At 34.4% G+C, this 16,061-nt stretch overlaps 2 protein-coding genes across 2 annotated transcripts; both read left to right on the top strand.

The window, feature by feature from the left end:
- The first annotated feature begins 743 nt into the window (after window positions 1-743).
- On the top strand, window positions 744-3,532 carry LOC149385845 (putative leucine-rich repeat receptor-like protein kinase At2g19210). Its single transcript, XM_089626417.1, has 8 exons — window positions 744-819; window positions 1,106-1,655; window positions 1,940-2,427; window positions 2,617-2,758; window positions 2,846-2,917; window positions 3,038-3,109; window positions 3,202-3,282; window positions 3,400-3,532. Exons 1-8 carry the CDS (start codon window positions 744-746, stop codon window positions 3,530-3,532), a joined length of 1,614 nt encoding a protein of 537 aa, XP_089482543.1.
- A 6,646-nt stretch (window positions 3,533-10,178) lies between these two features.
- On the top strand, window positions 10,179-14,103 carry LOC149385844 (putative LRR receptor-like serine/threonine-protein kinase At1g07550). The gene is made up of 9 exons (XM_089626416.1): window positions 10,179-10,269; window positions 10,368-10,914; window positions 12,132-12,478; window positions 13,006-13,143; window positions 13,233-13,374; window positions 13,456-13,527; window positions 13,632-13,703; window positions 13,790-13,867; window positions 13,956-14,103. The coding sequence occupies exons 1-9, from the start codon at window positions 10,179-10,181 to the stop codon at window positions 14,101-14,103; spliced, it is 1,635 nt and encodes a 544-aa protein (XP_089482542.1).
- The last annotated feature ends 1,958 nt before the right edge of the window (window positions 14,104-16,061 follow it).

Below are 16,061 nucleotides of genomic sequence, written 5' to 3'. Positions count from 1 at the left end.
TTGTGTGTGATGAAAAATCATGTTTAATGCATCATGTTTACGTTTCCATTTATTTCCAGATGATTTCTGAAAATTTTCAGTTATTTCCATATCTAAAGCAGTAACGTGATTTTTCTACATCTATGGCATTAAACATGATTTTTCATCAAACACAATGGATCTATTTTTTAAGATATCAGTGTCACAAATTCGTAGGATTTGGAATCACTCAATTTTGAGTTCATATGAGATAGATATGGTTTTTTGAAGTTTTTATTAAAAAAAAGTGTAGGAAAAAAAAATAGGAGAGAGAAAGTGACGAATTTGTTAATAGATAAGAGTAAATCAAACTTTTTTTTGCTTACCAGTCCGTTTGGTTATATTTCTAAAGTTTGACAAATATTGACTAAAATAAAAAAAAATAAAAAATAAAAAAGAATAAAAAAGAGGTTGGCTTTTAATCATATGATTCGAAGTCAATCCTGATATCCGGCCATTATGAAAAATATTTAATTTCTATATTACCGCCGCTAGAGAACATGCTGCCCAACATGCCTTGGCAAGTTGCTGATAAATTAGTACCAAGTACAACAATTACAGCTTAGGATGTTTTTGGGTCAAATACTAAATAAATAACATTAAAAAAAATCCCGGTGACTAGCTATTTGTATAACTGTATATAAAGTTCATAAATCATTGTACATAACAACATTTCTTATCTATAATTTCAAATCCCTTATCCAGGTTTTCATTAATAGATAGTCATGTCAAAATATTTCGTCTCCATATGTGCATTCGTGCTAATCTCTTCTCTGCTTGCTCGGGCTCAAGATCAAAGAGGTTCGAAATAAGCTTATGTTTAAATTTTAATATTTTTTTCAATCACGTCACTCTAGCAATCTAGTTATTTTGAAAATAATTTTTTTTTTCTTACTAAATGCCAAGATTTCACAATAGAAACAACTATACTTAAGGGTAAACCAACTTATTACATTCAATTGTGAATATGTACTCAACACACTCAAGTGGCTATTTCACTATAAAATGTGAACTAATGTTGAGAAAATTTATTTCATAAACACTCATACATATCAACTAATAAATTCATCACAATATTTTTTTTCAGGCTTCATTAGTATAGATTGCGGTTCATCTGAGGCCACAAGCTACATCGACGAATCGTCAGGGATCACTTATGTCTCGGATGATACCTTCACGTCGAGTGGAGTAAATTACGAAATTGCCACAGAATACAAAACAAACATCACTGAAAAACAGTTCGAGAGTGTTCGAAGCTTCCCGGACGGGAAGCGAAACTGTTACACCCTAAGACCCTCAATGGGAAAGCAAACAAGGTACTTGATCCGAGCGAGGTTTCTGTACGGAAACTACGACAAAGAAGGTTTGCGTCCATCATTTGCCTTGTATATCGGTGTCGACCTATGGGACACCGTGTCAATCACCGATGTAGATATCATAGAGACAAAAGAGATCATACACGCTCCTTCGTTGGATTACGTGGATGTTTGTCTGGTCAAAACAGGCCTCGGTGTCCCGTTTATATCGGTGTTGGAATTGAGGCCTTTGCTCAACGAAACTTATGTAACTGAGCCCGGATCAGGGCTACAACTCTTTCAGCGACTCAACTTCAATTCAAACGACACTGATTTCATGAGGTATCCTTCTCTTAGCCTGTGTAGTATTTATTTTATTTTTTCTTATCTTCCAATATACCAAATATTAACTTTATTGCTTACTGTTACACTGACTCATCCTCAACTTTTCTATGACATTCGAAGCTTTGTATGAAAAAAAATGTTTCCAAAACAACCTTGATCATTAGAGTAGTTTTAAATTAAGGCCTTAAGGTACTGGTGCGATTACTAGTTTTATATACAAAAGATGGTATAAATCTTAGAAAAATCATTATTTTATTGTGGCCATGAATGCTGCGTTATAGGTACAAAGACGATATATATGATCGGCTGTGGCGCCCAATCAGGATAGATGTGTGGACTCCATTGAAAACCTCTTCAAATGATATGACTATAACGCAGAACACCTATGCCGTACCGGTCTCTGTGCTGAGCACAGCTTACACAAAAAACAGAACTGGCATTACTCTGTCTGGCTCGTGGAGTGATGGCGTACTAAATATCGGTTCTAGATATTTATTCTTCTTTCACTTTTCCGAGCTCGTGAAGCTTGGAAAGAACGATACTAGAGAGTTTGACATACTAATCAACGGGCTGGCTTGGTACGGACCGCTTTCTCCTGCATTCTTGAACTGCGACACAATTTACAGCCGCTTAGGAAGTATGCCCATTGATGGAAAGCTTGGGTTCGCTCTAAATAGAACCGTAAACTCTACCTTAGCACCGCTTATAAATGCCATGGAGATTTACGAGCTCAAGGACCTTCCACAACTTCAAACAAATGAATCAGATGGTAATTATATTTCGGAATGATTCAATTTATGAAAGAAAATTAGAAAATAGCAATTATAAAGCTAAATGCTTAGGGTCTTAGGTTAATTTTCTAGAAAAATAATCACCAAAGCTTGATATGGTAGATAAACTAATTACTAATTTTAGCCAAACTGCAAATATTTTATGTAACGCGTATCTATATATGCAGTGGAGGCTATAACGAACATCAAATCCGTATATGAAGTGAACCGAATCTCATGGCAAGGAGATCCTTGTGCCCCTATTGAATACGTTTGGGATGGCCTCAATTGCTCTTACAACGACAATGACACGCCTAGAATAATATCATTGTAAGCACACGTACTTTCTAATCTATTTTTTGTGTGCCCGTAAGTTCCGCTTTTTTTTCTAATGAAAAAAGTCTATTATGTACGCAGAGACTTGTCTTCAAGTGGACTTGAGGGAGAGATATCGTCGTATTTTTCGGAACTGACTATGTTAGAGTATTTGTAAGTGCTTACATTGATGCGATAGCATGTTATTGCCAACTGATCAGAGGATTGATAAGATTGCGTAAAAGTCAGCGTCTAACCGAGATAAGAAATTAATAACTCTCTTTTTGCTTCCAGAGATTTATCAAATAATAGCCTTAATGGGACAGTGCCGGAGTTTTTAGCTGAGCTTTCATCCTTGAGGGTTTTGTAAGTTTTTAGCTACTCATATTATAAATTATTCTTGGACATTTTACATGCATGCAAGATAATTTGTAAATATTTTGTATTCCAATTCTCAGGAATTTAAAAGGAAACAAGCTCACGGGTTCAGTTCCAGCTGCACTTCTTGAAAGATCGAAAAATAGTGAACTATCACTAAGGTTAGCCTTATACCAATAACAATGTCCTTGATTGAACATCTCAAAATATCTCTTTTCATTTTTAAGAGAAAACAACGTTAAATATATAATATACCAATTGTGTTTTTTGTGTTGCAGTGCTGATGGGAGTTTAATTGGAATTAATGAAACTTCTCCAACATCTTCACCAACGCATTCAACTGCAAATTCTCTTGGAAAGAAACAGCTCTTCACATTCATTGTGTCTATTGCCGGATATTTTTTGCTGTAATTTTTCCCCTTGCATTCAGTAGTCATTACTTATTACTGCCTGATATTTGTTGTGCCATGTAATTTCTTTTACTGAAAAAATCATATTGTTGGTTGTGTTTATTTCCGTCGTGGGAAACTAAACTATTGTTTGACTCATATATAGAGTGATCCTCAGCCTGGTGATCCTCTGTAATGAAACTAAAGTACAAACAATGTCTTTGAACGTGTGATTACTACCTGAAAATTTGATCTCCGATGTAGCCTCTCATTTGTCTTATCGTACATGAATTCTTTTCTCCTGTTTTACACACAAAGAAAAAAAGAATATTAACGCGCACTCAATAGAAGACAGCATATCAAACATACAAAATTATACTTACTTCTTAATGCCTTGATTCATCCAATCTTCCATGGCCGCGACATCGAAATCTGACGGGATCGCCTTAGGGTCCGAGTGGGGATTCTTAGCGGGTTTGGCCACTCTGGTATTGAACTTTGTGTACACCATTGGAACTGTTGGAGTATATATCTCGGAGCTCATCCTAACCCGCTTTTGACCGGTGAGTCTGGAATATTGATAACCCCGTTGAATGTGACCTCAGGCATTCCCTTACCATGACTATGCGTGAAAGTCCGAGACGTCTTCAGTGAGTCACATGCCGCCGACATATAGTGCTCGAACCGAGCTTGCATTTGACTACACACCACTTGAGTACACGATTCTGACTCATCCCCATCTGCCTCCACTCCTGAAGATGAGTCTTGGTGAATTGAAGAATGACATTTTCAGGCTAGTCAATCTCTCTTGAAAGGGATTAAAACACAAAATTTGTCACTAATACAGAAGCTTGTCACTAAATGAGATACAAGTTTGTCACTAATCTTCTCAAAAGGTAGTCTATGATAAGTTAGTAACTATTTTTGTGACAAACTTGTCACTAATCTGAGGCAGATTAAATGAATTAGTGACACACTTGTCACTAAATAAGGTAGTTTAGCGACAAACTTGTAACTAACATGGACCAATTAGTTACCTCATTCTTTGAGGATGTTGTTCCTGATCTTGACTTGGTGGAGGAAGGCCCCATGAGGAAATCTCGACTTGGTTGAGAAGGCTCATCAAGCGTCGGATCACTTCCAAATGCTCTGAAATCCACCTCATGAAGCCGGATTGCTTGGATGGCAGACTCAGACGCTTTGGAATTGGATGACCATTTGAAAATCAATGGTCTCGCAGCTTCTTTGAGTGCAGTACATAAAGCTATCTCGCAAAGTTTTGGGATGCACTGATACGCCCACACCTGGAGCGAGTGTGAAAATCCGAGGAGATGCACCTTCGACTTGGCTCTGGGCTTGCTCTTGGCCTTCATCGCAAATGTCTTTACACCCGCCATAAAGTAATCTCATGCAACATTTTCCCAAGGGAAGGCATTAAATGCCTCAAGGTCATCCACCATCATGATGTACGAGTGAGTCGACATCGCCAGTATAGGTTACCCTGAAAGGAGAACGTTGTACAAGAAGTGGAAAATAAGGAAGCAAAATCGCTTCACATCGTCCCCCAATCCTCAAAGCAGAGATATTGCCTCGTGAGACGAGTGCCCCCTTTCTAAAACGTCTCGAGGTAGAGGTATTTTTCCCGGAAGTGAGTATACTTCATCCCCTTGAAGTCGTACTCGTTGTCCAGCTTCAATCCCTCGGAGTTTTTTCAATCTCGATGAGGAATTTGTCAGATGATTGGGGATTTTCCCTCAAAGTACCTGGTCCTCAACATAAGGTTGCTTATGAGCTTTGAAGGCCGTATGATCGTAGGCATAGACAGATATTGTCCAAAGCACGAATCCTTGAACAACTGCTCGTTCGTCATTCCAACTTGTTCTTTGAAACCTTCCACGTTCCCAAGGAAATTAAAATTAAATTGAGTGATTGACTCATCGGTCACGTACCGCCACAATATCTGAACATAAAAACCACAATCAATCAGTTATATATCTAGTGACATTTTATAATTTAGTGACAACAGTTAACTAAAAGTAAAACACTTGACAATTTAGTGAGACTTGTAACTAAATCTGTGGCATGTAACTAAACCTCAAAAGTTTGGAGATTTAGTTACAGAAGTATCACTAAATCTTGCAAATCTTTAGAGATTAAGTACAAACAGTGTCGCTTAGTCTGTGACACGTAACCGAAGCTTCAAAAATTTGCAAGTTTTAATGACACAACAGTGTCACTTGGTCTGTGACACATAACCGAAACTTCAAAGGTTTGGGGATTTAGTGACACTTTTGTCACTAAAAATTGCAAATCTTTTACCTAAAAACCATTATGAATATGGGTTTAATATCGACAAGTAATAGATTTATAACGAAAAATCTTACCATTCTGGAGTTTCTTTGGATCAGCCTTTGTTTGAACCTTCTTCGTCGCAAATGGTGGCTCGTTTGGCGAAGAGCTTGCAACCCGGTGTGCTGAATATTCTGCCAATTGCGACTTCGTCCGGTTTTTAGCATTTGCATATTTTGGGGGAGGGCAAGTCTTCGTTATTTCGGAGAAATGGAGACACGTACAATGTAAATAAAGATCTCCGCCGGCGAGATTTAGGGAGTGGTGTTCGAGTTAGGAAATGGGTTAGGAAATGAGTTTTACAAAAATGAAAATGGAAATCGTTGGGTGTCTAGAATGTTATGAGAAATAGGAAAAAAGAAATTAATTTTTTTTAGTTGTTCCCCGGCATTTTGTGGTGGTGTCGTGGTAGAAAGAATGCCGAAATGGGTCTGCAGGAATGTGGAGAAGAAGAGAAATGGAGAAGAGAAAAAATGAAGTGGAGAAGTGAAGGAAGTGGCGGTTGAGTGGGGAGGAAAGGGGTGGGAAGAGAAACAATTAGGAAGTGAAGGGCAATTAGGTAATAGTACAGACAGACAAGTGTATGACAAGTAGTTTTAGTTTTATAAATTTTTTAATATAGTAGGAAAATGAAAATGTTGCTCAAAACACTCCTAGTCTAGGCAATTTCTAATCATGTTTTGCAAACTAATATCAAAACCATGGGCTAATTTTTTTTTATATGTAACGACATTTGTTCAATGTGTATGTGTAAAGACTGTCTTGCCATCTTATTAAATTTTAACGCCAATCTCTCATTTCCCCTTAATCTTCACCTCTCTTCAATACTAGTGTGTTATTTTTCTCTCTTCTCTCCCCTTCAGCAAATGTGATAATTTCTCTCCCTCTCTCTTCTTCTATTGATAAACCGTCAAACTCATCTTGCTGCTTTACCATTTATCAACCATCGATCATTAATTTCAACCAATCAAGGTTAGCATTTAAGTTTTCAGCGATAAATTTGAATTTTAGGCTTAGTGATATTGGAATTTATCGTGATTGGCGGAGTGGTGGTCATCGTCTCTTGGAAGAGTGGTGGTCGCGGTGATTTAAGAGAGAGATGACGAGAGAGAGAGAGAGAGAGAGAGAGAGAGAGAGAGAGAAAGAGTCGAGATTTTATGAACTGTGAATAAGAAAGGAAACGAGAAAGAAGGGTGTTTATAGTGATGTTATCCTCGTCTCTAGTCACGGCTATGTTAGCGGTTGTAGGCCGTTATACAATATGTAAAAATCTCCAAATTATAAGCGCGAAGATTGGACTACCTAAATGAATAACTGAAACCAGTCACGGCTTTAACGTATAATGTCGTGGCTATAAAAGTTTGAGGTTGTTCCCGACTTTTGTTGTAGTGTGTATGCTTTTTAAAATTGCTTAAGTTGGTTTTTAAATTTAATAACCTTGTACCGGATTTATAATCAACAGTGAGGATATGTGTGTGTGTGCGTGTGTGTGTGTGTTGTTATTGAATTGATAACTAAATGTATCACTCAACCCCCTAGGTTTTGGACGCCGTCACAGGGTTAACCAGGGGTGAATATCCTTTACCAGAACATCTCCGGCCAGCAAAGGAAGTGGAGCACCATGAGCTTCCCTGACGGAGTCGTTCTGTATGACAGGCGTGCCAATACGACCATGGGCAGGGTCCACCGGGGGAACTTTCACCAGCCGAGCTTTCCAGGGTTCTCCGAGCGGAGGGCCGGGCCCTACGAGTTGAGGCACGACGTTGAAAAACTGCGTTGAGGGCCCCGTTTTGTGTAACGTCTTCTACAACTCTGAGCAGAGAGGGAAGTGCCAAGATGGCGACGGGGCCCTACTCTTGCATGGCTAATTTGGTGGTTTTCAAGCGATACCTTCGGCTTGTCTAGTCGATTTAATTAATTTGATATTTTATTTCGCTGTATTTTTCTCATTAGTAGCATTTTATTTTCAATGAAATGTCTTTGATGCATAAATAAAAAATAAAAATAAGAAAACCCTAAACGTATTCCTCGTATCTCAATTTTGATAAGAGTAATCTAACAATGTAGCCAATTTCAAACATGGTTTTAAGGATGTAATCAGCGATTGGTAAATTTTATAATCTAGCATTTACAAAAATAATTAGAAAATATCGAAAATACCCTTATGTGACATAAATCATAGAAAGCAACTACTAACCAACGTTTCAGCCAGCCAAAACTTATCGCGTGTAAAATAAATGGAAATTAACTGAAATTAGCCCAAGAAAAACAACCAACTACTAGTCAACATTTCAGCCAACCAAAATTTATCACGTGTAAAATAAACGGAAATTAACTAAAATTAACCCAAGAATTCTTACCTTACATAGATTACGCAGATTTGAATGTCCTTTTCAAATCAACTAATTAAACTATTAAAAAATGACGTGTATTATTTAAAAAAAAAAAAAAAAGAAAAGGTTTACGTGCATTAATTGTATTATTTGACCGATCAAAATGTTAGCTACATGTTGGTGTTAGCTTATTTTAATTGAGGATAATCTAGTAATTTGTTAAATGAATAAAGTCACGTCATCATTCGTAGCTAAACTTGAAACTTAGGTGAAACGTTGGCTAGATTGTTATACTGATGTTTAAGTGGTTTAGTCCGACTAGTTTTTCTTTTGATAATGCAAGTGGCAAAGCAAATGACCATAATAGATACTATACAAGAAATTGGTGGACATACGTAATATATAATTTTGGCTAATTCTTACATGCCTAACGATCGATATCTTGTATTGACTTCTTTAAACCAAAAATGTCGTTTATATATGTATGTGGTTAGTGATGTTCGTCATTAGAAGTAGTTCATCTGATAGAGTATAATAAGGTGGAATATTCACAACATATACCGACGTATAGTCTAACATTTGGATGGAAAGTCGATGGATGTATAATAATCAATAGACTTTGAAGTATTCAGAATGTTTTATGAAAGATTCTTAGAGAGAGACTTCAGTTGGGAGAGGGAAAGCCTCGTCTTCCAACTGCTTGACCAAATCGTTCAATTCTGTTACACATGTGATTAAGTATATCGGTTAACCTAACTAAGTACTCCTAACCACATATCGCTAACTTAATCACTATACAAGGTTACATTAACTCTAATAAGAGTCTGCTGACGTGTCTTCATTAGCTCTATTATTTTAAAATATGCAATTTGATTAATTTTAACTAGTTGACCGAAATTAGGAATATTTCGTTTATAATTATCAATGCGTAATTAGTTGGTAGACATTCTCACCAATATCTAAAACTTAACCCAAATCTTCCTTTCTTTATCCTATTAAAAAAGCCCTCCATTTTTTCTGAGTTACTATAGGAACAAAGTTAAGTAGCTTATGAATCGAATCACAAGTGTAACAAAAGTTAGAAGTTGACACCCAGACAATGTTTATATTTTTAACAGTTGATCTCAATAGTTATCATTTTAGTGTGGAAATTATATTTAATAGTGTTTTCTTTACAATAATCGCCAAAAAAAAAAAAAAAATTAGTTAAATAGTCAATTAAAACGTTTGGAATTGTTATATAGTCAACGTTTCGTAAATCTTAGGTAAATAGTCATAAAGATAACTTGATTTAATAAATGGAAGTGACTATTTACGTAAAATTTACGCCTGTAAATATATGGAAGTAGTTGTTTACCTAATATTTACGAAACATTGACTATTTAGCAATTATTTACCTAATGGACCCAAAAAGATATTGTGTTTAATAACTTTTATCCTAAATAGTGTTTTTAAGTTATGGTTATATTATTACCCTAAAAAAAATTAAAAAAAAAAAAAACAACCTGTTTAGGCCTCTATTCAACTTTTACACTACAATTTCAAGGAAAATAATCTCAAATCAGAATTTACAATTCTAAAAAAAATTATAAATATAAAACAAACATTATTTAATAATATTATACTTCAATAACACAATTTTTTTTAATTTTAACTTGGACAAGTTAATTGGCGAATCAACGAGTTTCTTATTTATTTTTATATTCACAATAGGACTTTTCATTCATTAAGCCCCTTTTTCTTATATAGCATTTTAAAATTCACAATTAAAATAAAGATAGCAGTTGAAAAATAGTTTTCTTCCATCTCCAATTCTTCTTATCCTGTTTTATTGCTCTGTCCATATATGATATGAGAAGGAAAAACCGAGTCAAAAACTAGTTCCAATAAAGAAAAATCTCTTCTTCTTTCTACAACAGATAAAATCACTCTATAAACGGAAAACTACCAAGCCTTGGTCTTCACAGTGATAACCTTTCGCTAGACATGACTATGCCTAAGTACTTGTTCTATGCAATATTACTGAATTTAAGTGTTTTGCTTCTCTCAATTCCTGTGCAAGCTCAGAATCAAGCAGGTTTAACTAATTAAATTAAACGACGAACCTAGTGTTTACATCTCAACAACAACATCAAACAATCAATTTTTAAATATCTATCTTACCTTTTCTTTCAGGTTTCGTCAGTATAGACTGTGGATCATCAGAATCAATTTACACGGACGAAAAAACCGGCATCGATTACCTCTCCGACACAAAATTCACGGACAGCGGAGAGAGCCAAGAAGTTTCAGATACGTACAAGTCAAAAACCGACGAACAACAGCTTTGGAACGTTCGAAGCTTCCCTGAAGGAACCAGAAACTGTTACACACTCGAACCCACAGGCAAGATAGGCTCTCGGTATTTGATCCGAGCACGATTTATGTACGGAAACTACGATGGCGTAGAACAATTTCCGATGTTTGACTTGCACATTGGAGTAAACTTTTGGGACACTGTGGAGATCGTGACCGCTGATGCTATCGTCAACAAAGAAATCGCGTACGTGCCATCGTCAGAACGTGTACACGTGTGTCTTGTGAACACTGGCTCGGGTACTCCGTTCATATCTGCGTTGGAGCTCAGGCCCGTCGACAATTCGTCCTACGTGAGTCAAGTTGGAACATCTCTGTTGCTCTATAGTCGCTTCGATTTTGGTATGAAGTCTAATCGATCGGTGAGGTTAGCTTCGCTCTTTTGCTAAGTAATTAGAGTAGGATGTGTTAACTTTCAATTATAGCATAAATATATCTTATGATTTCAAAAACTAATCTAAGAAGAATCACCTCATTTACAGGGTATATCATCGTTTTCTTTTTCATTTAAAAAAGAAAAAGAAAAAAAAAGTACACGCTGAACATTTCATCTTTGTTTAAAATTAAATACTAATATAAATAAGTAGACTAAAAAGTTGCCAAACGACACTTTACTTCATTTAAAAAATTTAATGAATAGTTAAAGACTTACTACATATGGTCAAACATATAGTTTTCACACAATATGAGAAGGAAATAAGCTTTACTACGTTCAAACTCAGCAGCAAAAAGTAAATAAATAAAATAGAGATAGGATGCCAACGGTTGATTAGTACAGCACTAACAAAGAGCTAGACGTATGACCAAGTTAGACATCTTGTTGTTTTTGTTAATTTTTTTATATAATTATCTAATATATATTAAAGAGTTCAAATTAAGATAACACGCATCCTACCAAGTAAGACACAAGTTGTACTAAATTTTTAATACAAATAATTATCTAACTAAGCCATCAAAAATGAAAAAATTGCTAGTTAAGCAACGTTTAGTAGATTTTTGATAAATAGTCATTAGTAATTATTTACACCATAGAAAATACGTACATATCTAATAATTATTCATATTTGAGGCGGGAAGTTCCGGTGGGTATTTACGCATTTTCAGCGGTATAAATAATTGCCGGTGGTTATTTATAAAAAATTTACGAAACGTTAGCTATATGACAATTTCCAACATTTCATATGATTATTTATCTTCTGTACTCTTTTTAATATTTAAATATTTAGAATATAATACTATAATTTTGATTGAAGATAGTTATTAAGTTATTTTAAAAAAAAAAAAAATTAGGGAAATAGCCAGTTAAAACGTTTGAAATTATTATATAAACTAACGTTTCGTAAATCTTAGCTAAATAGTCATAAAGATGATGTAGCCTAATAAATGAAAGTGACTATTTACTTAAAATTTACGTCTATAAATATATAAAAATAGATATTTACCTAAAATTTACAAAATATTAGCTATTTAACAGTGTCAAATTGTAAATGCGGCTATTTATCTAATGGACTCTAAAAAAATTATTTTATCTAATCTAGGGAAATTAGTATAAAATATAAAAATATGACATATTAATATATGCAGGTATAAAGGTGATATTTATGACCGAATCTGGTCAGCCTTCGATACAAAGGACTGGACACCACTGAATACCTCTTTTGAAACGGAGAACTATTCCCAGAACAGCTTCAAATTACCGTTCGATGCCCTGAAAACAGCATATACGCAAAAGAGCCTAGACAACATGGGCATTTTCTGGAACCGCCTAAACATGACCACCCGATATTTATTCTTTATCCACTTTGCAGAGCTGGTAAAGCTCAAGCCCAACCAGACCAGAATGTTCAACATTTCCATCAACGATAAGTTCTGGTTCGGACCCTTCAGTCCCGACTTCGACACAAACACGATACACAGCACAAGCACAGGAGGTAATCATGATCAACTTTTTTTTTTTCATTTCTTATTAATACATGTTTCCTTTTGTTTCTTTCATGACAGTTCGTTTAATTGACGTGCTATTAAATTTCAGTCGTACCCTTCATTTTTAAATCGATGTATATTTCCTTTACTTTTATGCTAGAATCATCCTCAAAAACTTAATAAAGCACAAAATCAATTTTATAATATATTTAAAGCTCATGGAAGGATAGTAATCCACTTTAAACAGCAGGGTATCAATGATTGGTATATTTTTTTTCTTCCTTTTTATTTATGTAATAAAATCTGTAACTGTCCCCTCTAGTTTTTTTTTTTGTGTGTATTTTATTAACCTTTTATTTTTTATTTATCCGATAAATTTCTCTCTTTTAACTGTTTAATAATTATAAATTTTACCCAAATTTTTATATGAAAATATTTCAAACCTCTCAAAAATTCATTTTCTTTTACCATTTTAAAAGTTTAGTTTTTAATATTTCTTCCTAAATTTTCTTTCTGGCTCCATCGTTGGCCACAGGAACATTACCGGATGACGACGGAAAGATCTCTATATGGTTTAACAATACAGGAAACGCGACGCTGCCACCGCTTATCAATGCCTTGGAAATCCATCGACAGCAAGAGACCTCGGGACTCGAGACATTTAAAACAGATGGTATGTATGTTGATCAATATTTTGAGGAATAATAGTGTGATTGCAATAGTCTTTCATTTATTTCTAACATCTTCCAATTATATGATCAGGTGATGCAATTTTGGATATCAAGGCAGAGTACCGAATAACGATACAAAATTGGCAAGGAGATCCATGTGCCCCGGAAAATTACTTGTGGGATGGTCTTAATTGCAGTTACAGAGGCTTTGAGAAACCAATAATTACATCTTTGTATGGTTCATTACTTCATTAATTAATTACGCATACCATCAATTTTTTTTCATATACAAATTTTGTTATCATTGTTTATAGGGACTTGTCCTCAAAAGGACTAGATGGGGAAATATCTCTACACATTGCCAATTTGTCAGCGTTAGAATATTTGTAAGTCTCTCATAGTGCAAATAATAAAGAATTCCTCCCTTGTTAGTTTCATTTTGGTAAAAAAAAAAAAAATGACCCAACTATGATTTTTTTTATTGTTTAAGAGATCTATCAAACAACAACCTAAGCGGGACCGTGCCTGAATTTTTAGCTGGATTGGAATTCTTGAAGGTTTTGTAAGTATTAATGTAGTGTGATCACTAATACTTTCTCATTGAATGATTGATCACTTAACTGTGTTTCAATTTCTCACCTTCACCAGAAATTTAAAAGGAAACAAATTTGATGGTCCGCTACCACCAACATTGCTTGAAAGATCCAAAAACCGTTTAGCGCTAAGGTATCATTCAAACTATTTTTTCAATAATAAAGAATATCTAGTTTTACAAAGCTGTGCATATAAAATACTTGATTATTAATATATGCAGCGTTGATGAAAATTTGCTCGAAACTAGTACTACAGCACTGCCACCAGCTAATCAAAACTCTTCTTCAGCCGGGTTTTGGAAGCCGAATAACAATTTTGTTCTTCCAATGGTTATCTCACTCTCCGGGCTTTTGATTTATTGCGTGTAATCACGTAACCTGTTCAGAGCAACTCAAAAGGAAATTTGTATTCAAGTACGGGTCATGGTAGTTTATGGTGTCTGCAAAAGTACCAAAAGAGTCCCACCAAAGTTTATAGGTAACGTTTGATCGTGACAAAAGAGTTAAGCCCATTTATGTGATGTACAAATATTTTATTTCTGCTTTGGCATGTTGTTGATGTGTGTGAGGACAAAGGTGTCTGAAGATATTGCCAAGTGTTTATACGTAGGTTTGTACTCATCCCCCCAATCTGTTTGAAAGGCTTATATATTTTTTTTTTTCCAACTGTCTTTTAGTATAAGCATTATTGAACCGGATTAAACAGGGGGAATATCCAATTAAAACAAGTGAAGTCATAAAATATATATATATATATATATAACCATCAACAAAAATCCAAGGGACAGATCCCCAAAGATCTGAATGATTGGGATCAAAGCAGCAGTTATATGAGTTTGCACATAAGTAAAGTTGAATTGATGTTGTTTATCAATAACAATCAGTACATAAATTTAACTTTGACACATAGTTTGGACTATTTACTTACTTTAATACATGACTCATAACATCATTTGAAGAATTTCCTAAGCGTCTGTGCAAGACATTGACATTAATTGTCTGGGAGTTATTAGACTTGGTGTCACATGTTGACTACAAAACATTTTCAGATACACAAGAGTTAGTTACATTTTTAATAGAAATTGGAGACTTAGGAGTAACACTACAATCTGAAAACAAAATTCTACGCAAAAAGGACACAAGAGCCTACAAATTTGGTTTCAGTGACAATGGCTTGGGTAAAAAAAACCCATTGTTATATTTTTTTCCCTGATCAAGTAAAATGAAATATAGTGTCAAGACGACGAAGAATATGAATTGAGAGAGAGAGAGAGAGAGAGAGAGAGAGTTTACGTTATAATAGCTAATTATAAGTGGCTTGGGTAAAAGCCACATTGTTATAAAAAAAAATCCCTGATCAAGTAAATTGAAATATATAGTAGTTGTTTTACTAAATGAATCAGATGAATAAATATTGAATGACCCGGAGTAAAAACTTTATAAATAAGATATATATATATATATATATATATATATATATATATATCTTATCATTTTAATGTTTACTAGCTAAGAAAAGATTGGAAGCTCCCTATGCTTATTTTTTAAATAACGTCTGGTAATTAAATTTTAGTGGTCTAATAAGTTAAGCAAACGACTAATCGAAGTATATATACACATATACATATATATATATATGCATATACTGAAAAATTAAGATAGCAATAGAGACCATTGCCCCTTGTAGTTTCTACTACAATTTACCAGGTAAGAAGCTCCATCTCACTCTGATCCGGATATAATATATTTTTAAGGGTAAACTAGCAACGTAGCCATTTTGAAACATGGTTTTTGGAATCTAGCCAACGTTTGGTAAATTTTGCTATCTAGCCATTTACTGAAATTTACGGATATAAAATATCTAATTTACCATTTTTCTTATACTTACTTGATCAAAACACTAGTCCACGTTTGACCGGTTTGAATTGTATACAGCCAATTAATTTCATATTTTTTCGCAATTTAATTGAATATTTAGCTAATTTAATAGGAGATTCGGTGATGTAATTAAAAGAGAAAATTTAATGCAATAAATGCACAAAAAATTTACCATAATTAACAGAAATTAAGAAATCAGCGGAGATTAACAAAAATTTACAAACATTTACACTGTATTTGCTTACACGACTATAATTTCAGCAATTTAATTTCAGCTTTTTGAATTCATAATATGAGATTCGGTGATGTAATTAAAAGGGAAAAGAAATATTTATTTGATTGAATAAGTCAAACAAGATAATGAATACACGTAATTATAAACAAAATCCCGTTCAAAATTAGAAAATAAATTTGGAAAACAAAAATACCGTATTAAATGCGTATTAAAG

Source organism: Urtica dioica, chromosome 9 (genome assembly GCF_054948205.1).
Source record: "Urtica dioica subsp. dioica isolate 48M chromosome 9, U.dioica_male_clone48M_v1_H2, whole genome shotgun sequence".
NCBI lineage: Eukaryota > Viridiplantae > Streptophyta > Magnoliopsida > Rosales > Urticaceae > Urtica > Urtica dioica.
The sequence above is the reverse complement of the archived record's forward strand: the minus strand, read 5'-3'. Positions and strand labels throughout refer to the sequence as shown.